Below are 21,813 nucleotides of genomic sequence, written 5' to 3'. Positions count from 1 at the left end.
CGGCCATGCACCCCCATCGCCGGCCCCGCATCCCGCTCCAGATCGAACGGCTTGACGGCTGCTGGCTTCAGGCAGGAGTCATGCCGAGCGGTTGGCTAAGCTCTCAATGTGATTATTTTATACTAAAATTCTTCCTAGTTCCAGGGGAACGACGCAAATCTCAGTTGATCCCATTTCAATATGAGTCCCAGCCTCTAAAGAACAAACCCCTCCACCTGCTGGGCAAGAATACAGGGAATAATTCGGCAACGATTTCTTTAAAAGCTGTGCCTTCCACCTGGCGTTGAGGTTCAACTTTAAAAAAAAAAAAAAAAGTTCAGTAACAAACGCCACAGTCTTGGAAGACACCAGGCTGCATACAGAAAGTAATCTCTATTTCCCTCCTTCCACAAAACCCAGTCTTTGATCTGAGATGATGAGCGGGGTTTGCTGTGTGTCTAACCCCCACAGGGTGAAGATCATCACACACAGGATGGGTACACGCTGCTTTCGCTATTTAAGAAAGCCTAAAAGATACTAAAGAATACACAATAGTGCCTTTAACTGTAGTGATGGACCCACGAGGTGACATACCACAGGGGACTGGGAGGTACATCAAACCCCCGCCAGACAGATGCTCCTCACCCAGAGTAAGCATCGAGATTTTACAGGCTCAGACCCTCTTTGTAACCTGTGTCAGGGTTTGCCTCTGCACCTTACACGGAACTGAGGACGGACAGCAAAGAACAGTGTCCTTCTGCTCCTTCAAACTGCAGTGCAAGTACGGGGGAACCTCTCTGTTAGATCTCCTTGTGAACTGGGGCGATCTGGGACTTCGCACATTACCATTTCATTTTCAGCGATACAATCGGTCAGAGATGCAAAGTACCTGTTTTGTTCTCTGCTCTGGGGCAGATCAGATGCACAACGCATTTGTCTCCACCACCTGTAGGGAAGGAACCCTCATGCTTCCTACAGCATCGCCCCAACCCACTGTTTGGCGGTTTCCCATCAGGCAATACAACCCACGCGAACAACTGACAAAACCCACCACCTCCATAATCACCCCTACAAAACCCATTTTCAGTCAGAAAAAGCAGCTGCAGAAGGTGTCAAGAACTGAGCTCACACAACCCCCCCTCTCCCAGTGCTAGATGGAGCTCCCAGCCCTCCCAGTGTCCGCCTACCTTCTGCAGGAGGGTCCGCAACCACCGGTGGAATCCAGCCCAGCCCTTTACCATCGATGGCTCCGCAGATACTCCCTTCCTGCGCCTCAGGCTCAATAATTCTATGTCAAATCCCACATCTAACCTTGCCCCACGGACTGTCCCAGCCACCCGGGCACTCCCATGCCCGCTCTCGGCTCTGCACATCCCCGTCTTGGTCCTCGAGGCGTAAGGAGCCGTACGGCTCTGAACCTTCAGGCTGAGGGCACAAACTCCAGACCTCCACCTGCCTGGGCAAGCCCAACCCTTAGGAGGCCCCATCACCACCTTCTCAGATGCGTTTCAGCATGGAGCGGCTTCACCTGGGTTCTGCCAGGAGCCCACGGAGCGCTCCCAGAGGGGGCAGCACTGCCTGGCCTGGGGCCCCCAGCCAGCTGTTGAACAGCTGTTGAACAGCTCAGGTTCCCAGCCCCCGCTCTCACATCCAGAGTTTGGGGAGACAGGGCCGGGTCCAGCTCTTGTTCTTGTTTGATAATGACCATTCGTCATCCTATTATCTCCTGTGTGTTGGTACACTGTCAAATATTCAGCCAAATTTGGGTTGGTATTACAACAAATACATAAATACATTCCGGTTCTCTCCCCCTTTGAAGGTAGGTACAAGGTTTGCTCTTCAGTCGCCCGAGACATGACGCCATCCCTCAGCTTAAAAAGAGCTTCAGCCAATACCCCCACTACTCAACCAGACATTTTCTCGGAATGTTGTTTCACGTACTCTTTTCTTTAGCCCATGACCCTTGTCTTTTACTACACTAAATGTCCCTAAAGCTGGTTACAATCAACCTTTTCTGGTGAAGACTAAGCAAAAGCACATTTGCTGTTCCAACCACTATTTCTTCTACCTCATTAAACAATGGATATCAGCTTTTCTTTCCTGGCCTTTACTTTTAAAATGCAAAAACAATTATTGGGGTTTGAACTAAAATTCCTTTAGCGTCCTAGGTTTCTTGATTTTCCCTCTACCCATGCATGACATCATCCTGCACCTCATGCCCTCGTCTTCTTTTCCGCGCAGCTCCTGTATTTCAGAGCTGTGGATGATCACCTATGAGGCTGTTGCCCACTTTGGGGTAGTTTCTGTTTGGTCACCTACATGTAGATTTTCCACCCACCATCTTTCCTGCCTGAGCTTTTCCAGCTTAAGAGTTGCTGCCTCTCCATCTGTCCAGACCGCTCAGAGCCACACAGCCTCAGCTGAAGATGGGAGATATCTTTGGTGGTCCGAGGGTTCTCTGAAGATGGACATCAGGACCTGTGATCCTTTCCATGGAATGGACCACACTTACCTTTAGCAGATGACCAGGCGGTATCAATCCAGAAGGAACATACTAAATTTACTAAGTCAAAAACTGTTTATGTCCGAACAAGAGTCAAAACCTATTTTGCTTGTAGACATGCTTTCCCTCACTCTGGTTAAAACCATCTTCGCTGTGTTTCACCACCTGAAGTCAAAAACCTTCCAGGAGCATTCACCCTCCCCCAGGGAACCCTGTTTGGATACATCCCTTCACGCTACTCTAGGCACTGCATAAAAACCTCAGAAATTCAGTCAGAAGACTTCTAAACATGACTAAGTAAAAAAAAAATCACCTATTCAGGCCTGTGCGTAACCGCATTCCGGGTGCTCAAAGAACTTGGAAAAAAGTAACGGTAAGAAACGCCACGTGCAGAGTAAGCTAAATTCACAGGAGACCGAAAAATCATCAGTAATGATGCTATAGCGCCCTGAAAAGAGAGGAGAGTTTCACTGAGCATTAAGGCAGGCACTGGCTACAGCTTTTTCAGCGCAAGGTTATATAAAAATACAAGATTTTGCCCCTTTTTATAGAGCTGGTCCATAAGGAAACTTCTAAAATTTTACTTCAGTGCAAGTTTACTAATTATGCTGAACCTTGATAACAAAGCATACTTAACACATTCCAACTCAAGAATCCCATTTCACTGAGCCCTAAATCTTCCGTACTTCTCTGTTTCTCACAGAGAAGGGTGCAAACCAAATCTTTTCCATGGCCTTATCACCAACTCTGTTTCTCACAGAGAAGGGTGCAAAACAAAATCTTCTTTTCCATGGCCTCATCACCACAAGCACAGACTACGCGAAGGGAGAGTCTGAGGCTGCTTTACATTCCCGCGCATCCGGTGTTCGCTGTGGTGAGACCGGTTCCCTGGACCAGACCCAGGAGATGCTGGATGAGCACCTTTAACGACCAGTAGGGACGTGCGCTTTTTGATTCTGGGAAGTAAAAACACGAGTGGCTTAATTAGAAAGCCTGCTTTACCTCGCGCAGAGAACACCCAAAATCCACCAAGAACACGGTGACATTACAAACTACTCGCAGGGAAATCCAGTACCAATTCTGCTTTGTTCTTATTCTAAGCATCAGGAGTACAGGATGCTCCGTCTCTAACCCAGTATTTAAAATGGGATCGTCACCCCCACTGAAAAGCAAGGTGAATTATTATTTTACTATTTCTGTACTGCTAAATTCCCCAGTAACAGCACCTATAAACAATGACACTTTTTGAACAAAATACTCTCTGCAAGCAGGAAGCCCCAAAATGCTGCTTTAATTTATAGTACTTTCAAACAGAACTCTTCTGGGGCAAATCCCACAGCCGACCAGTCGGGGGCTTTCACTACTGAATTCAATCCTTACCGGGATGTTATGCCCTGAAGCGTCCCTTACCACGCTGGCTTTCGGACACTCGAGCAACACCCAGCACTGCTGCTTTTTTTTTTTTTTTTAAATTATGCCCGTCTTAAAATTGTCAAGCTAATTAAATTTGCATTTTCTAGATTTCCTGCCATTGTTCAAAGCAGAAGCCTGCCTTTTTAGTGGGCTTTCTTCTTCTGCCAAACTCTTCTGTTGAATGCCACATTTAACGGCAGGGTGAGTTCTGTATCATGTGGGACCCACCGTATGAAGGGATGAGTAATAAAGCTTCCAAAACACGAACATCTCAGTGATCAGCATCGTTGAGAGAAAACACAGATTACAGGGCATCTTAAAACACATGTAGATGTTTGCTGGCGAAATGGAACAATGTTGAAATGTAACAGCTTACTACACAACGTCATTTTAACACAGTCAGTACCGGCTGTTAGGAGCGGCTGTATTTTTGGGGCAACATAAAAATAAGCCCACTCGGCACGTGAAGGAAGTGCCCCCCTTGGCAGTACCTCCCCACACTGCATCAGTTCCAAAGATCTAAAGTCACAGAATCATAGAATGGTTTAGGTTGGAAAGGACCTTGAAGATCATCTCATTCCAACCCCCCTGCCATGGGCAGGGACACCTCCCACTAGACCAGGTTGCCCAAGGCCACCTCCCACTAGACCAGGTTGCCCAAGGCCACATCCAGCCTGGCCTTGAACACCTCCAGGGATGTCCTACCAGTCCGACCAAGCTTTTCGGAACCAAACCCGTTGATCCATTCTTTTTCCCTGCATGTTAGCTACCAGCAAGCTCTCACAGGTAGCTTTTTTCTATGACTACTCTTTTCTCTGATGATGTTGGGCTGTCGCTGGAAATCTAATCACATTGGATAGTTTACTGAAAACTTTTTTATTGTAATCAAAAAGTGACATAACAGGGCTGTAATGTATTCTGCAAATCATTCTGCTGATATTTTATAACTGATACCAGCTTCTTCTGCCAGGCAATTAAAAAAAAATTCAAATGTGAAAATTTTCACAGTACAGTAAACTCCACCCGAACTAATTAATGGTGGTTAAAAATAAGATGCCCCAGCAAAACCTTTCATGTTACATGGTCACAACTCACAATTCTGTACAAAATGTTCACTTTTATAAAGCTCTGATGTAAAAATCAAATAATCAAGCAGCAATATTTTAAGTGCAGCACAGGGTCTTTCATGTCATTATTTACAACGCTTGAATTCGTTTACATTTTAACAAAATTTAATACAGATGACTTAGGAATTAAGTCATTTTTTATTATCTGTCGTTCTATGTAGTGACAGATTTCACTTTTTGGTCATCTTTCTCTTTATCTTTGCTCTTCTTCGATTTTTTCTTCTTGTGTTTGTGTTTTTGGCTCTTTTCCAATTCCGTTTCGTTTCCAACGTGTTTCTTATGCTTCTTGTGTTTCTTATGCTTCTTGTGCTTCTTCTTCTCTTTTTTCTTCTTCTTTTTCTTGCTGTCTTGACTCTCTCCTGAGCTGGCACTGCTGCTGTGGCTTCGAGTCTGACTCTCAGAAGGGCTTTGACTCCGGCTGCGGCTAACACTGGGACTGCTTTGACTTTGACTTCTGCTTGCTTCAGGCTGGTCAACTGCAGGAGGTGCTGCCGTATCCTCTTTAACCTTATCAACAGCCTTTTCTTTCGGTTCTTTAGGATTTTTTCCTGCAGCTTCCTCATCTTTTGCAGATACATTACTCTCACTGTCACTTTCATTGTAGTCTGGTACAAACGCAGCCTCATCAGTCTCTCGAGTCAGATCCGAAGAGAGCCGTGAGGAGCTGCTTACCTGAGGCTTGGGCTTGACAACACTTTTATCGTTTTGTCCAGTCACGTTCTCTTTCTCATTTTTCACATCTGGTGATTCTTGTTTCAAAGGTGGTTTATTAACACCTGGGTCTTTCTCCTTCTCTTTCTCTTTATTGCTCTTTATTTCTGGTACGTGCTTCTCTTTCTCTTTTCCTGAATTTTTATCTAGAGGTTTGTGTTCCTCCAATGTACGCTTAGAATCGTGAGCAGCTTTGTGATCAGACTGCTTCCGCTCACGCGGAGGGCTGTAGCTGCTCCTTTTGGCATCTCCAGCGCCCTTTTTGGACGGCTCTGCTCGTTCGTCTCTTGGCTTACTTTTCTGTACAGATGTAGATTCTCTGTTTCGAGAAGGGGAGTCTTTTCTCCTTGCTAATTCACTCTTTTCATCTCTACGCTTGGAACTAGAATGATCTCTGTTGCCATCATGGTCAGACTTTTTGTCTCGGTTAGGAGTGAAGTCTTTAGCACTGGATCCACGGCCAGTGTCATGTTTCTCTGAAGACCTGCTGTCTTTGGAAGATTGAGAAATATTTTTTCCATTTCCTTGCTCAGCTACACGTTCCAAGTGGTCTTTTTCTGGCTGAACACTGCTCTTTCTCTTCTCAGAAGTGTCCTTGTCTGACAAAGAATGATCCCGGTCTTTGGTTTTTCCTTTTTCATTCGACACTGAACTTTTTGAACTTTTTGCATCATGCTGGGAGCTTTCATACATCGCCTCTTTTGTAGTTTTCTGTGTTTTCTCCAAAGGCTCCATCTCTTTTTCATTGTGTTTTACAGGGTTTGGGGGCTTAGCACTCACATTTTTTATAACACTAGCAGGTTTTCCTAAGTTTGTGGGCACCTGGGTAGATTTAATGTCTTCCTCTTCAGACTCAAAGTCATCTTTATCCCACTTTGACTGAGGGACTTGGATCATAATGATGACGTCTTCCGCAGGGGCTGTTATATCATTATTATACTCCTCCATGGTCTTAATAACAGTTCGTTTTGTATCTGGCTTTTCTTCAGTCTTTCTAACGGGGCTTCCTCCAGTAGAACTAGTGCTAAGAAGAAAAAAAGGTGTTCATTAATAACGGGTGAGATACACACACGGCCATCTTTTGTAACATTTTATAAAATGGCTTTTGTTTCAATTCTAAATTTTCAGCATTTTTTCAAAAGACGTTCAATTAAGGAAACAAGACAAGAGAAAAAGGATGAGTCCACTAGCTAAGATTACGAGCAATCAATTAATTTGGTACCTTGCTACCATACATTTAATTAACAAAGACACAAGATTATCAGATTGGGGACTGTCTGATCTGGTAATTCCTTCATGTCCTATTTCTACCAATGGCAGATAAATTAGATATACATTCTTGTTTCAACATGTAAGCAAGCAGTTATGGAGAGGTATACACAACCAAAGTTTTATCCTCATGTCCCAGTGTTGTTCTTTAGAAACACACACATTTTAAAAACTTTTTAGAATATGAAGACACTATCTTAAGTCTCCAGTGATGTTTTGAGTTTGCTTTGTCCTGTTTCTTTAGACACTAAAATGTAAGCAGTAACAGCTCCACACTAGATCACTTCCCCCTTCGCCCCCCTCCCCCCCATGTCCCACAATGGAATACAGAAGAGAGATCTCCAAGGTAAGTGCCAAAAAAGTTGGCACTGAGCTGGAAGCAGCGTGGCTGTGTCAACACGGCACTGTGCTGAAAGCTAGAATCAGTACAAGGTATTGGTAACCAAGCTGCTATTTCTGCAAGGTATAATTTCATGTCATACCGACAAAAGTTGCTCATTACAGCACCATGCAATTTTTAAAATGTAAAATATTGCGTGGTATAGACATGTCTGTTATCCTTGCCTTTAGCGGTAAGCTGGATTTGAAGGGAGACATAAAGGGGACTCCTCAAAGAGTCAGCATGTAATGAATAAGAGGGGAAAAAAGCTGCCAGAAGTAAGGGTCAAAAGCACCACCAATGAATTAACCTTATTAGACTTCTGTGTAGTAGACTGCTTGTTTTCTTTAACAAAATTTGATTTTGACCCAAGTACATTTTAACAGGAAAGATCACAGACTATTCACTCATTTAGCACAGATTTAGCTGTTCCTTTCATCAGTCACCATAAATAATTTTACATTCTGGGGGGGTGGGGAGGCAGGGGGAGGAGGAAACAAAGAGTAGGAAAAGAAATGATGAGGTACCTGGTGTAATCTACAAGAGTTGAACTAGATCCATCAGCTGCTGTTACTTTTCGTCTCACTTTTCCCTTCGCTTTTTCTTGTTTAACTTTACTGCTGCTCGGCTCAGGTTTCTCAACAGGTTCTTTTGCAGGTGGCACATTTTCTCCACTCACAATCTTTTTGCCAGTTTCTCGGTTAAGTTTAATTTTTTTTGCGGGGTTGTTAAGAAAAGCAGATTTATCCTTTTCTGGAGTTCGCTCTCCTTTTTCACCATCAGGCTCAGTCTTCCCCTTTGGTGATGTTTTCGATTCAGCAGGTTCTGGTTTAGAGGCCTTTGTGGAAGTGGCTTCGTGTTCTTTATCAGCCTTTTCATCTGCTTTTCTTTTTCTTTTCTCAGGTTTTGCATCAGAAGGTTTGCTTTTTTCTGCAGGTTTTTTTGACTTGTCCTCTTTATTGGAGGGCTTCTCCGACTTGGTTTCTTTCGGATGTTCTTTCTTTGCTTTTTCCTCCTTGGCTGGTCTGGTTTCTGGGTGATCTTTCGTCACTTTTGGGTGAACTTTCCGTGGGGTACCCAGAGCCTTCTCATCCTTTTGAGAGGAAGATGTTTTAACACTGTCTGTCTTTGGCAACTCCTCCTTCACTTTTTTCACAGGAGGTTCCGTTCGAGGCGATTTTTCACGATCAGTGTCCACCTTCTCTTGGGTAGCTTTAGCTGGTTTTACTACATTATCTTTCTTGGGAGGAACAGCCGCTTCTACTTTCCGCTTTGTCTTGTCAACTTTTGCTTTTGGCTTATCCTTCTCTTTTTTCTCCTTTTCAGACACTGGTTTGAATGCAATAGAATCTGCTTCCATAGGTTCGTCTCTCACAGGGGTGGCATCATCTCTGCTTGGGAGCATGAACAGAGAGTCTGTTTTAACATCTTCTGTTGTAACTGTCTCTCTTGGTTTTCTTGCACCTTCTAGCAACTCGGCATTAGGAAATCCTTCACTCTCATCCCCTTTTCTTCTCTTCCGGTGTTTTTTATGTTTATTTCCTTTGCCATCTCCCAGTGGATTTTCCACCTCCTTCTCTTTTGATTTTGTAGGATCTTTGATGCTGTGGCTCTCTCTCCCAGAAGGTTTTTCAGGATAATTTCCAGCTATATTACGATTTCTGTGGCTCTGCCCAGCAGGATAATCCTCCCTACGGCCCCGAGTATATGGCGAATTCTCTCGTCTGGTCCCAGGCGGACCAAACCTATCTGGAGAAAAGTTCTCTCTGTTTACTGGAGGTCGAGGTTGAGTGCCAACAGTATAGCCCTTGTAAAACTTTTCATACCATTCTCTATAGTTCCTTTCCCATTCTCTGTACCTTTCCTTTTCAAATGGATCTCTAAAGTCAACTGATCTGCCATAGTAAGCTTTCATATCATATGGTGGAACTTCTCTGTATCTGTTAAAATACTCTCTTTCTCCTTCCCCTTGAGGTATAGTCCGTTTAGTGGGAGACTGGCCTCTAAATACTGGAGACCTTGACCGTGAATGGTACCTTCTGTATGGGGGCGACCTTGACCTTGAACGGTGATAACCATGTGACCTTGACCTAGAACGATAGTTACGACTCTTCCCTTTGCCTCTTCTTTGATACGGCGGTGATCTTGAGTAGGAACGAGAATGGGAACGGCTAAATGATCGCGAGTAGGAGCGAGACCGGGAAGAACCTGATCTTGACTTGGAGTAGGTATACGAACTTCTAGAGTAAGACGAAGCACTATAAGGGGACTTGGACCTTAAAAAAAACACAACAAAAAAAAAATAATGAAGTTAATTCAAAACAGTCACTCTCCCCAAATTTTTTCCTCCCAAATTTGGTTTGGGTTTTTTTTTCCTCTCCATATGCTTATGTCAAAGCTTCTCTCAGCTGCTGACATAATGCTACTGCAAATTGAAGAACCTGATAACACGTAAAACTTTCTGCTTACAAGACAGAACAGCTGCTGCTTTGTTAGTGTAAAAACATACAGGAAGGGCAAGTCTATTTCCACTCACTTCTATCACATGAACTACAATAGCTATTGATTGATTTAGGGTGGTGTATACTGTCCTCTACTGGTATGTGAACGCACACGTTTTTCACTACTTGGAAACTATGAGCAGTGCAAATCATTTTTGTTGCAGTAAGATGCAAAGAGAGCAAGTCTTAATGGCTACAGTACAGCAGTCAAACCATGAAAACACAGTTTAGCCTGAAGACAGTAAAGCTCAAATTTAAAATGCCATCTTTGACTATGTAACTTCACTACTAATTTGGCAATTTGTACAGGATGCAAAGTACTTGTACTGCAATCTTACATTACTATTTAATCAACACTTCTAGCCAGATGTCCTAGTGAAGTTTTGCACATACCTCTAGCTGTAACCAAGGACTGTGACCGCATTTCAAGAAAAATCTTATCTAAAAGCTTCTAAACTCAGCCTCTAGTAATATGACTCAATGCCGTTACTCTAGGATAAAGATACTAAGCATTACTAAGAGAGAGCTATTCAGACTCCTGCCCATGTGATTTTTTGGGACAGAAAACATCCGCTACATTGAGTTTTTTCTTCACAAGTTTTTCTTTTATTATTTTTTAAAGAACCATTTCACATTATTCTGCACATGTTCATTAGCATCACTCTTCCTCTCAAAGTCCTTCACCAACTTAAGATTTCCTTAAAAACAAGTCTGATCTTTTAATTCCTAAGAAAAATTTAACAATGTCAAGAAAATACTAGCGAAAGCTATCAGTTTGCAGTCCAGGTTAAAATCTCTCTGTGTATCCACATGAGATAAACAAAAGAGGAAATGAAGACAATTTCTCTCGCATGTCTCCTCCAAAGTGCTTTGAGGTCACGGTTACAATCAGAATAGGGAGACGCAGAAAATCCAGCAACTACACCCATTCAGTTTCTAGCCTCCTCACAGCTGTCAGGAGGTGAAGGATGTCATTACAGAGAAGCTTTAGTAAAAGGAGACACCTGTTCCTTGACAACTGCTGCCAAATTATAACTATCAGTCAACTAATCTCTGCCATATTTGAGCTAGTAACCTACATATGAAACTCCTATCACTGCTAATCCCTTGAATCATCCAATCCATCTAACGATAGAGAGGTGGAGTGGAACTCCTCCTGATTCTTCTAGACAATCTGCTTCTCCATTACGGACATGTAAAGCAGTTACCTGGAAAACGAACGCCTACGCTCCTTTTGAATCTTTTTATATTCCATCAATTCCTTAGCAAAATCATTTGTAAACTCATCAAGTTTGGACTTTTTCTTTTCCCTGTTAAAATAAGTTTGACCTTTATTACAATTATAGTTTGACCTTTATTACAAAAAGACATCAAGAAACAAAACATGGCCAATATGAGAAAATGTATATTGCATGCAAATGCAAAAGGTGAACATCCTATTTAAGCAAAAACAGTTGAGAATTCCTACAAGTTTTAGGGAAAGTTTTAGAATTACATTTGTCTTGTTTTAGTTTTGCATGTTTACCATCTGCAACGAAAAAGTATATTGGATAAAACACTACGTCACTTTTGCTTATGCCAGATGCACTTTAGTGTAACTGCAGTCCGATACGCTATCGAAACACAAAAATGAAAAACAACGCAACTTCATTGAGCCAAATACTTACTCCTCTTTAAGTCTCCGTTGTTCTCGGTAAAACTCCTCCCTAGATAAGGGAGGTGCTTGTGTCGTTGGGATGGTATTTGAATGAGCCGTTGGTACTGCTGTTGGTACCCAAGCTGATGACATGTTTGCAGGAGCTGGGGGATATCCTGGAGGGGGGACAGTGTACCCAGCAGATGGAGGCTGACCAGGTGGAAACTGAGGAGGAAACTGTGGTGGTGGTACCCCCGGTGGAAGAGGAAGTGCATGGGGTGGTGGAGGATACAAGGGAGGTGGAGGCACAGGCACAAAGACTGGTGTTGATGCTGGTAGTGATGGGGCCTGAGTCCTTTGGGCACGGTCACTATGCAGGCGTCCTCGATTTGCACTTCGAAAGAAACCCAAAAACACGTGTCACTTTGTTACACTCTGCCCTGATTTTAAAGAGGAAATCGAATGAAGCAGGAGCATGGTGGCAAACACTTCTTGTTCTCAACTTAAGCATTTTTCTCCCTGCTTTCTGTTCATTTGAGACCACACTCACTGCTTGATTCTCATACTTGCCTTCCACATCCTCACCCCCAAAAGCTCCCTCAGTCATCTTCTCCTTATACTCAGCTTTGCAATTGTGGATAGAGACTGCCCATGCTTAAAAGAGACTCCCATCTCCTATGTGCCCATTGCTCATCTGCCACTCAATACTTTGCACTTCTGATCTTCAAAGTACTGCACAGATATTAACTAATCTTCTCTCAAATGTCTTTTAACTTCTCCCACATGCGCTTCCTACACTATTCCCTCATGATGATGTATTTGGCCTGTTCATGTCCCTGAATTGTTTTTTTCTTGCTTACTGAATTTAAGATTTTAGATAATCTGTGGGATGGATCCCGGGTTTTGTTTTGATTTATTTTTAAGATTTCATAAACACAATGCACCCTTACAATCTATCTGTAACAAATATATAGCAAAATGTAGGACTAACTTGACACTGCAATAATAGACAAAAAGACTCCTCTCTCTCCAACTGAGAGAAAGCAGCTTGGCTGTTCGAGATGACTAAACTGAAGAAATTCAAAATTGTCATAAAATAACAGCATTGACTTTTCCAGTAATTTCTCAATCAGTATTAACTAAGTTGTTAAAGAAAGAATGTTGGAGGCTGATTTCTATTGGGAAATCAATTTCTTCAGCCCTATTCAGCCAGTAATCAAAAGGGTGGCTTTCCATCTGATCTTTTAATTATATTTAATTTTTATATGTAATTATGGTTTCCTCAAAGTGTTCATTTTTCAGAGTCCTCTTTTCAATTATGCACTGGAGTTTTATTTTAAATAATCTTACTGCAAGCACAGATCCCCTTTGTTTAAACTAATTCGAATTAAGTCATTTAAAAATTAATTACCACTTGTATTCTCCACAACTGCCTGTACATACTTACTTCATTATAAATCAGCTGTTGTGTAAGTTATGTGTTACAGCCTAATTTAACAGGTTACAAGTCGTAATATATTGAATTTCTGTAGAATACTTACAGCTCCCAGCCTGGTCTGCCACCTGCTGAGCGAATTGTACTGGCTCTCATTGGATGACCTTTTGAAATAAGGAAAAATAAATAAAAAAAAAATCAAAACATTCAGTTTATCTGAAGACAATTTTTCAGCAGAAATTCTTAAGTTACAGTTACTTACCAGTTGTGGGTATTGATTGTCCTTGGGGACCCAGAAGACTTGGTAATGCTGGTTGTCTTAGTACAGGAACCTGATAGCCCTTGTGAACAAATGCAAACAGTTAGAAAATCATCTCTACTAAAATACAAGAAACATTGCATATGCTGAAATAAAATTTACCTTCTCTTCCAACAAACTGCTGATTGACAGAGGGGAAGATTTAGAAAGTTCAGCGGCAGTCACGAGAGCAGCAGGAGGTATAACAGTATCAGCATCACTACAAAAAAACCCCAAATTTATATTATTAAAACAGTGTTTTGAAGCAATACTTGAAATACAAAGTCCAAGGTGAGAAAAGGCTGACTACTGTAAATGGAAAAAAAAAATTAAAAAATAATCTTCACCATATTTATGAATGTGAAGTTGGCTGATTCCAAATGAAGCACTGACTGGAAGTCTATATGGACTACTGGCATTTAAAGAGAAAGCTCACTGGAAAAAATATTTTATTAAGCTAGCTGCACATGAAAGGATAAGAGTACATATAACCCCCACACTGAATCTCAGTTTTGGAAGATGCAAGAACTGAAATTCTATCAGGAAATATTTATGAGCTAGTTCAGAAGCTGCCCTAGAGGTTCTTTTGAATTGTGATCCTTTGTATTCAACAGTACGTCTGAGCGTGACAGTCTTCCGGACAGAGTGGCTACTTGCATTCAAGGCATAAAGTTGAAAGGATATAAGCCCTAAACAATTTTGAGGGTTTGACATAACTAAATGGTTACTTTGGGAATTGCTAGCCACTTAAAAATCAAAGGGCTCCTGGGGAAAAAAAAAGTTCCTCATTCAGGGTAAACCTGTACTGAATGACTGATAAGGCAACCAAACAAGAAACACTTCTGAGCAAATTCTTGCATGAGGCACGCTTCCAACTTACCAAAGTGTCCTCATTCAAAGTAAAAACAAAAACCAGAACTTCCACAATTATCTGGAACTGTCACTAATGATATACAAATTGCTAGCTGAGAAGCTCAAGAAGAAGAATTTAACTTAAGCATTTTGGTGTCTTTTATATTCATGTTGATCTACAGATTTACTTACCGAAAAGGTCCATCTGGCTTTTCACCCCGGAGAGACAGGGACACTGCTGGGGGAAGATCAGAGACAACAACAGAAGACGGATTTACTGGCAGCCCAGCTGCCACAGATGACTGACCAGGGCCCAACGATGACAAAGCAGAACGAGAAGCCAGAGAAGCTAATGGTATCATTAGTGGATCCTGCTGTCTGGAAATTGTTGGCCGGAGCAGAGGCTGCAGGTTGCGTGTTATTGTCTGTCTCATTAGAGGTGGTGGAGGTGGTGGTGGCGGTGGTGGCTGCTGCTGCTGCTGCTGTTGCTGCTGGATCTGCTTACGGAGCCTTTTTGTGTAGCCAGTTTCATTTTTGAAGTTGTTCACAGCCTAGAGCAGAATAACATTTACAAAGAGGTAATATGAAACTTCAGAAGATATACCAAAAAAAGCCACCACAGAATGAGATTACTTATTCCTGTAAATGATATTAATCTTCAAATAAATCAACACGCAGGTATATGAATACATCACATTAAGCACTGATATAATGATTGGTAACTAAGAGCATCTGTATTTAAAGTACTTCGGTGTTAACACCAAATCTGAAAGTGAGGCAATCATGTTAAACAAAAGTGTGACCTGAATTTGCCAGATTCTCTGAAGAGTTGTAAGCTTCTGCAACAATAGATAATGTATTTTGAGAAGTAAATTTAGTCTTCTTCAATTTAGCCTTGCTTAAGGAGGTGTAAACGTTTTCTTCCCTTTCTGCTTTTTACAAATAGACTTCTCTTACAAACAGTTTACGTAAAAGTAATCATGTTACCTGGCGTAGGAACTTGTTGGCAATTAACGCATCAGGTGAAACATCTGTTTGATGACATGTTGGGCACGTATGTTCCTCAGATTCCAGTAATGCTGTTCTAATACCTGTGAATAATTAGAATAATAAAAATAGGTTTTAGCCAAACTAAGGAAATTTTCTGGGTTCCAATTAATTATAAAAACATGTATATGATTAACGGATGAATATGGTCTTGAATTGAGCATGAAGCTATAAATATTCAATAGTGTAAAAGATTTCTAGTATGCAGCAAGTAACTACACAGTTTTGCTATTTCACTATTGTAACATTTGAAGATATGGAGTAGGCTGTGTCTTGATGTTTCAATTACTTTTTTCCCACTATCTAGTACAGTGAGAAGTCAACAACCTCAAGGTTAATGAATAAAACACATTTCAAAAAGCCATTAGTAGGTCTGACTTCTGAAGGTATTAACCAGCTCTCCCGTGGAGAAGAATGTGGATTAAATGCCTAACTATCCATTTGTTGCAGACCACAGTAAGTCACCAGAGCTGGACATGTAACTTGGTACGAGAGAAAGGGTGGTGGACAAACTAAATGCATTCATTATCTAATATTGTAATCATCTGCACAATAACTACTTTCCTCTTACTCATCATTCCGCATGTAAAGAGGATTTAACTAGATATGTAAAAAGGAAAAAAAGCTTTCTGTCTCTTTTTTTTTCTTTATCTGAGAAGAGTCCTTTCCTATTCACAGAATCACAGAGGTTAGAAGAGACCTCTGGAGATCATCTAGTCCAACCTCCCCCCCAGAGCAGGGGCACCTACAGCAGTTGCACAGGACGGCGTCCAGGCGGGTTTGGAATGTCTCCAGAGTGGGAGACTCCACCACCTCTCTGGGCAGCCTGTGCCAGTGCTCTGCCACCCTCACAGGAAAGACGTTCCTCCTCATGTTAAGATGGAACTTCCTATGTTCAAGTTTGTGCCCGTTACCTCTTGTCCTATCACTGGGCACCACAAAAAAAAAAAAAAGACGGGTCCCATCCTCCTGGTACCCTCCCTTTAAGTATTTATAAGCATTGATAAGATCTCCCCTCAGTCTTCTCTTCTCCAGACTAAAAAGACTCAAGTCCCTCAGCCTTTCCGCATAAGAAAGACATTCCAGTCCCCTAATCTTTGTAGGCCTCTGTTGTACCCTCTCCAGTAGTTCCCTGTCCTTCTTGAATCGGGGAGCCCAGAACAGGACACAGTACTCCAGATGCGGCCTCACCAGGGCAGAGTAGAGGAGGAGGATGACCTCCCTCAACCTGCTGGCCACAATCTTCTTGATGCACCCCAAGATGCCACTGGCCTTCTTGGCCATGAGGGCACATTGCTCGCTCATGGTCATCCTGTTGTCCACCAAGACTCCCAGGTCCCCTTCCACTGAGCTGCTTTCCAGCAGGTCAGCCCCTAACCTGTACTTATGCATGGTGTTATTCCTCCCCAACGTACACTTAAGTATTAAATAGAACTGGTAACTAATTTTGTTATCTCCTATTTCCGCTTTCAGAAGATCAGATTTGACATTTTGAATTAACAAACATGGGACCAACACTTACATTCATCACAATAACTGTTTCCACAGCAGGGAATAACAACTGCATCAGTCATTATATCTTTACAAATGAGACATAACAACTCATCTGGAATAGGATCATCTTCTTCTGAGGAGGAAGACGGCTCCTCCGGCAAAAAGGGAGGCTTTTCCTTCTTTCCTATAGCATAAGCTTCCCTGGAGAGGAAGGAAAAAGAAAAAAAGTTAAAGATGGATAAAGGAAAACTTTTCCAAGCTTTGGATTTTATCAAAGGAAGACAATAGATGGAATTTTTCTCACCTCACATTAGCCTTCTAAAACATCAGCATTTAGTTTAAACTACTTTTCTATAGCCACAACAGTAGAAGGGGGGGTGTGTGTGAATTTTCCTTCTGCAGAACTCTCCCATTCATTTAATCAACTAAGAAATTAGCTCAGACTAAACAAAGTATTTTTTTTTGACAGCTAGAAATCAGGTGAAATGAATCCCATCTCTCCTTTGCCAGAGGGTAAATGTAAATTGCAGGCTAAGGATAAAGCTAGTCTCTGAGTAATTACATTTTATAAATTAAACAAGTCTATGTTACAGCTTCTACAAAAGGAGATCCACAACAGAAAAACACAAGTGCTACCAAGTGCATTTTAAACAGCCACTATTCTCAGCACACAGTAGTGTTTTTTCTTAGTCTAGAGCAAAAGGAAAAAGTCAGTCTGTTTCACACGTGAGATTTGATAAAAATCTCAGTCCAACAGCTATTTGTTAAATTTTGCAAGAAGCCTTTGAAATATAAAACAGAAGCAAAATGAGCTTTCGAAGAGAATGACTCCAACTATAAACAGTACTGAAACGTTTTGCAGAAATACAGATTCTTAGCATACCACAAGTTTAACCAACCTCCAGGGGAATGGATAGGACCACCCTATTTAACATTAGAAAGCATCACAGATTTCAAGGTTGAGATACAATGACAACGCTTCCTCTCCACTAATTACAGGTGCTGGCCAACTTGGTTGCATTGCTACTCAAGCATTTATGCATGGTTTCTCTCATTCACTTTTTGGTCAGTCTGATTAAATCCATACTTACGCATCAATAGTTGGTATTGCGTATTTTCCAGTGTTTGTGAGCATAGCACCCTTCGTATTTGGATCTTTCACCTCCATCATAAAACTCCTCGGAATTCCTGTGCTCTTTTTAATTCTGGGAACAGACTCAAAATTTTTGTCCTGTTAAGGAAAGAAATGCAGACACATCTCATCTAAAACCCCACACTTAAAATGAGATTTCAATGATTATTTTAAGCAGCAAAAGCCTTTAATCCTCTCCTTTTACCCAGTGTAAGGGTTGCTTGACTTAAATACTTGTTTCCCTAAGTGAACATAGCCAGGATGTTCCAAAGACTTGAGCAGTGTTGTGAACGCAATTGACATTCTTTAGCGTAACTTCAGGTTCCTTAAGGGTGAAATATCCCTTAGCCCACACTCCACTCAGAAAAGAGACACAGACCCGCTCCTCCTCTGAAGCGCAATTCAGAGTGAGAGCTTAATTCAGTGCTCTGAATCAGTCACTGGAGAAACTTATATTCACCATCTGTATATGACGGTTGAACTCATACCTCATGCATATACATTCATTGACTAATTTTAAATAGCAATAATACTCAACCAGACACTTGTGTAATTAAAACATGCAAATATTCAATACATGGGGTCAAAAGAAACATCTTCTTAAACAAAATACTAAAAATTGTGAACTGTCATAAAAAAGTTAGAAGAATCTCCAAGAATATTGAAACATATCAAAATATACATTAAAGTTCAGGTGTTTAATGCCTATGACCTAGAAAAAAGAAAATTTTACATTTATAATTCCAGGTTTCCCTTAAATATGAAGGGCTTTGCAACACTGCCATATAACATCTGTATCTCACCCCAAGAGAAACAATTCTTAGTATGATCATTCATGTATTTGTTAAGCAACTGCTGAGGTAAAAAAATTAAAAACTAAGCATCACCAGAAGCCCACCACAATCTTACCCCATTTGTTGGGCAGTTCTTTATATAGTGGCCAGGTTTTCCACAACGAAAGCACGTGTATGACGGTGGAGGTGGACCCAAGGGTTTCTTCATGTAACTAAAAGTTTGGGGGGAAAAAAAGAAAAAGGTATGCATGTGTGTCTCTTGTTAAAACAAACATCTCTACAATTTCTTCATAATCTTCAAAGAACAGATTTGACAGTATCAACACTTACTTGATTGGATCATATTCATGGCCAGACTGTGTCATCATAGCTTTTATTTTATCTTCTTCGGAAGCATTGGCTTCAGCCAGATTGGCAGTCTGTTTAACAGGTAATTATTTGACACACACATTAGAAACACATTTAAGCCCACACAGCCAAAGACAACACCACTCATCCAATCCTGTAAAGAGCAGCACAACGCTAGTTGAGGTTGCATGAAAACAGCTGCTTATATAAAATATATTTGTCCTGAAGATGTTCTGGGGAGTCCTTACGCCATTACATGATGTTTATGTGCCTGTTAACCTACTTGAAAAGAGCATTCTTGGGCACTCAAAACCTTAGGCTCTGTTTGTACCTTACATAAAGACTTGTGTAACCAATCCAATTTTCTTCAAAGTGGACTGAAGCTATGTGTAGAAAAAAAAATATACTATCCAGTATTTTTAAACTTATTTTAAGCTCCAGACTATTTGAAGGAAAAGATATCCACCGTACATTTAGTTGAGAGTTGTATGATGCAAGTATCATCATTTACATTTTGCAGCATTAAAAGGACACACAACTGAAGACTTGGGGAAGTTGCTCTTGCTTGCTAAAATTCAGCTTCTGACACAGAAGCATTAAAAGGAATCGAGTGTTTTATAATCCTTCAGCAAGACAAAAGATTCTTTTCAGTAAAAATTTGACCACTGCGTGCTGTAGGCAGTCCAAACTGCATGTTCCCAGTACTAACTTCTTCATATTAAGTGATTTAACTACAGAAAGCAACACCTGCCTTTTTTTTTTTTTTTTTAACAGTTGACTCTGTCCTTTTAATGTACAAATTGGAATATAAACCTTATGCAGAACTAGATCTTCAAATTATTGAAGCCAGCTGATTTTTTTAAGCAGTATTTGTTAAAATGTTTTTATTACACACTAGTCCAGATACAAGCAGGGTCTAAGGGAGTGACTGTAAATGATTTGGACCTTCAAGCACCTATCATTCAGATCAACCACTCACATTTTTGTTTTTATATGCATTCATTCACAAAAGCAACCAACTAGTTTCAACATTTTATTAAACGGTTGTTTCATATACACAGTTTTTTCTCAACAGTGACATAATCCAGATCGACAGCTATGAAATCATTTCCATTAACATTTACAGAAAACTTTACAGATACTTGACTAATTTGTTTGAACCCAAACGGTTTACAAAACACATCCAAAACCCACAAAACATTAGTAGGAATAGACCAAAATTCAAATATGGCATTTAATACATAGTAATAATAAAACAGAAAACTGTTAACACATTGCCTCCATGCTAAGCCAGTCTGCACTAAAGAGGTTAGAGTAAGTAACAGTTTTGAGCTGCTTTACGTTATGTTCCTGTATTTTTCTGAAGTACTTAAATTTTCTCGAAAGCTTAAATGTGTATACCACCTTGGACAGTTTTTCACATTTTAGCGTAAAACTTCACGAGTTTACAGAACCAAGGACACGTTTAGGGACAGCACTAATGGAGACCAATTTCTTTTGGTGGCTACCTTCCAAACTATTTCTTTTTTTTTTTTTTGCCAAATGTACACAATTTAATTTCTGCAGTGAGAGAGGGAAGAAGTTACCAGTGGGAGGAGATTTCTCTTTCTTGGAAATGAACTCCAGCTTTTATTTTCAGAAGAACGAACTAGCTACTCTGCATTAGGCCCTGCCTTCTCTAATCTTTGTAACTTTAAAGACTAATAATTTAATTGGCTAGCACTACGCCTTTTCACAAAGTGCAATCACTAGTGCTTTCCCAGACAAAGTTACACATTGTTGAGCAAAAAATGCAAGCAGTTCCATAGCAAAACATGGCATTACAACAGTTTCAGAAGGTCACATCTGCTAATATGCCACACATACACATTGGTATATTCCTATAAACAATTAGGTACATTTACACAATTTACACAGTCTGCGTTCAAACAAATTAGATCATGTTGTCCACTGTATATATACTACAATTTATGAAGTTGTGCAGCATTCAAAGAATGAATCTGTAACTATAACGACTAGAAATTCAAAAATAGCCATGCAATTGTCCATGTTACAAAACCGCTTCTATTTTGGCTGTTGCAACCCCCCCTGGAATGTCCATAACTTACAGCCAATTAAATTCTTCTGTAAAATTGTGTTAAGTTTCCAACGCAAAATTAACGAAACGTATGAAAAACGGTAAACAGCTTCTGAAGTGCTTCTTCTTTGTGTCTTGAAGATGAGTAATACTGCAACATTATGTTGAGGCTGATAAGGTACTCCCCTTCTATCTTCCCAAACTGGGAACTACTCTTTACAGGATAGTATCAAAATATACACACATTTTAAAGTTAAGATAAATACTTTAAATTATTAAAAATTATTTTAAAGTTTTGTTCAAATTACAACAGTTATCCATCTATAATCACAGTATAAATTTAAAAATACGAAGCAAACGCGCTTTTTTTTTTTTAAAGTATTTGACAAGAATATATATACCTTAGTAAGCTGGGCCAGAGAAATAGATGCAGAAGAGTCATCAATCTGTTCACAAAAAATTAAACACATATTCAAGTTCTACAATCAAAACATAGCAATAGTTAACCTCTACTCTAGTCTGAAAGTCTGCACTATATCCTCAAAGAGGTCACTACATCCTGAAAGGGTCACTGAAAGAGGCATTTCCAACCTAGTGTAATTTGTATTTATTAAAAACAAAGTCCAAATCTATGACAGCTTAACAGAGTGCCTATGTTGTTAATGAGAAGAAACTAAAATAACCAAACCCGCTTGAGATCAACTTATTACTCCAGAATATCTCATACAGGGACCTTGTCAAATGCTCACAACTGCTAAAAGTCAAAGGGGTAAGGAAGCTGTCAATTTTCAGCTAAAAAGGATTTAAACAAAAATATA

General features: G+C 40.6%; 2 protein-coding genes across 2 annotated transcripts in view; both read right to left on the bottom strand.

The window, feature by feature from the left end:
- TNRC6A (trinucleotide repeat containing 6A) overlaps window positions 1–2,821 on the bottom strand; it is a 117,399-nt gene extending 114,578 nt beyond the window's left edge. Inside the window, exon 1 of the mRNA XM_009895166.1 lies at window positions 2,817–2,821. Within this exon, the coding sequence (XP_009893468.1) occupies window positions 2,817–2,821 (5 nt within the window). The remainder of the gene's footprint in view (window positions 1–2,816) is intronic.
- A 1,932-nt stretch (window positions 2,822–4,753) lies between these two features.
- Window positions 4,754–21,465, bottom strand: LOC104295039 (E3 ubiquitin-protein ligase RBBP6-like). The gene is made up of 14 exons (XM_009894743.1): window positions 21,397–21,465; window positions 18,901–18,989; window positions 18,686–18,782; window positions 17,736–17,875; window positions 16,673–16,845; window positions 15,091–15,194; window positions 14,296–14,654; window positions 13,375–13,471; window positions 13,216–13,294; window positions 13,060–13,117; window positions 11,550–11,912; window positions 11,091–11,192; window positions 7,909–9,657; window positions 4,754–6,757 (listed from the first exon to the last, which is right to left on the bottom strand). The coding sequence occupies exons 1-14, from the start codon at window positions 21,463–21,465 to the stop codon at window positions 5,176–5,178; spliced, it is 5,061 nt and encodes a 1,686-aa protein (XP_009893045.1). The 3' UTR covers window positions 4,754–5,175.
- Between the last annotated feature and the right edge of the window lie 348 nt (window positions 21,466–21,813).

This window comes from Charadrius vociferus, unplaced genomic scaffold, assembly GCF_000708025.1.
Source record: "Charadrius vociferus isolate BGI_N301 unplaced genomic scaffold, ASM70802v2 scaffold600, whole genome shotgun sequence".
Taxonomy (NCBI): domain Eukaryota; kingdom Metazoa; phylum Chordata; class Aves; order Charadriiformes; family Charadriidae; genus Charadrius; species Charadrius vociferus.
The sequence above is the reverse complement of the archived record's forward strand: the minus strand, read 5'-3'. Positions and strand labels throughout refer to the sequence as shown.

Excerpts from the sequence above, each read along its gene's own strand:
- LOC104295039 (XM_009894743.1), bottom strand. The coding sequence starts at position 21,465 with ATGTGTTTAATTTTTTGTGAACAGATTGATGACTCTTCTGCATCTATT. Across the intron at positions 16,846-17,735 it reads GCAATACCAACTATTGATGC|GGAAGCTTATGCTATAGGAA; the intron begins GTAAGTATGGAT and ends CTTCCTCTCCAG. Across the intron at positions 11,193-11,549 it reads CAACGGAGACTTAAAGAGGA|GGAAAAGAAAAAGTCCAAAC; the intron begins GTAAGTATTTGG and ends TTATTTTAACAG.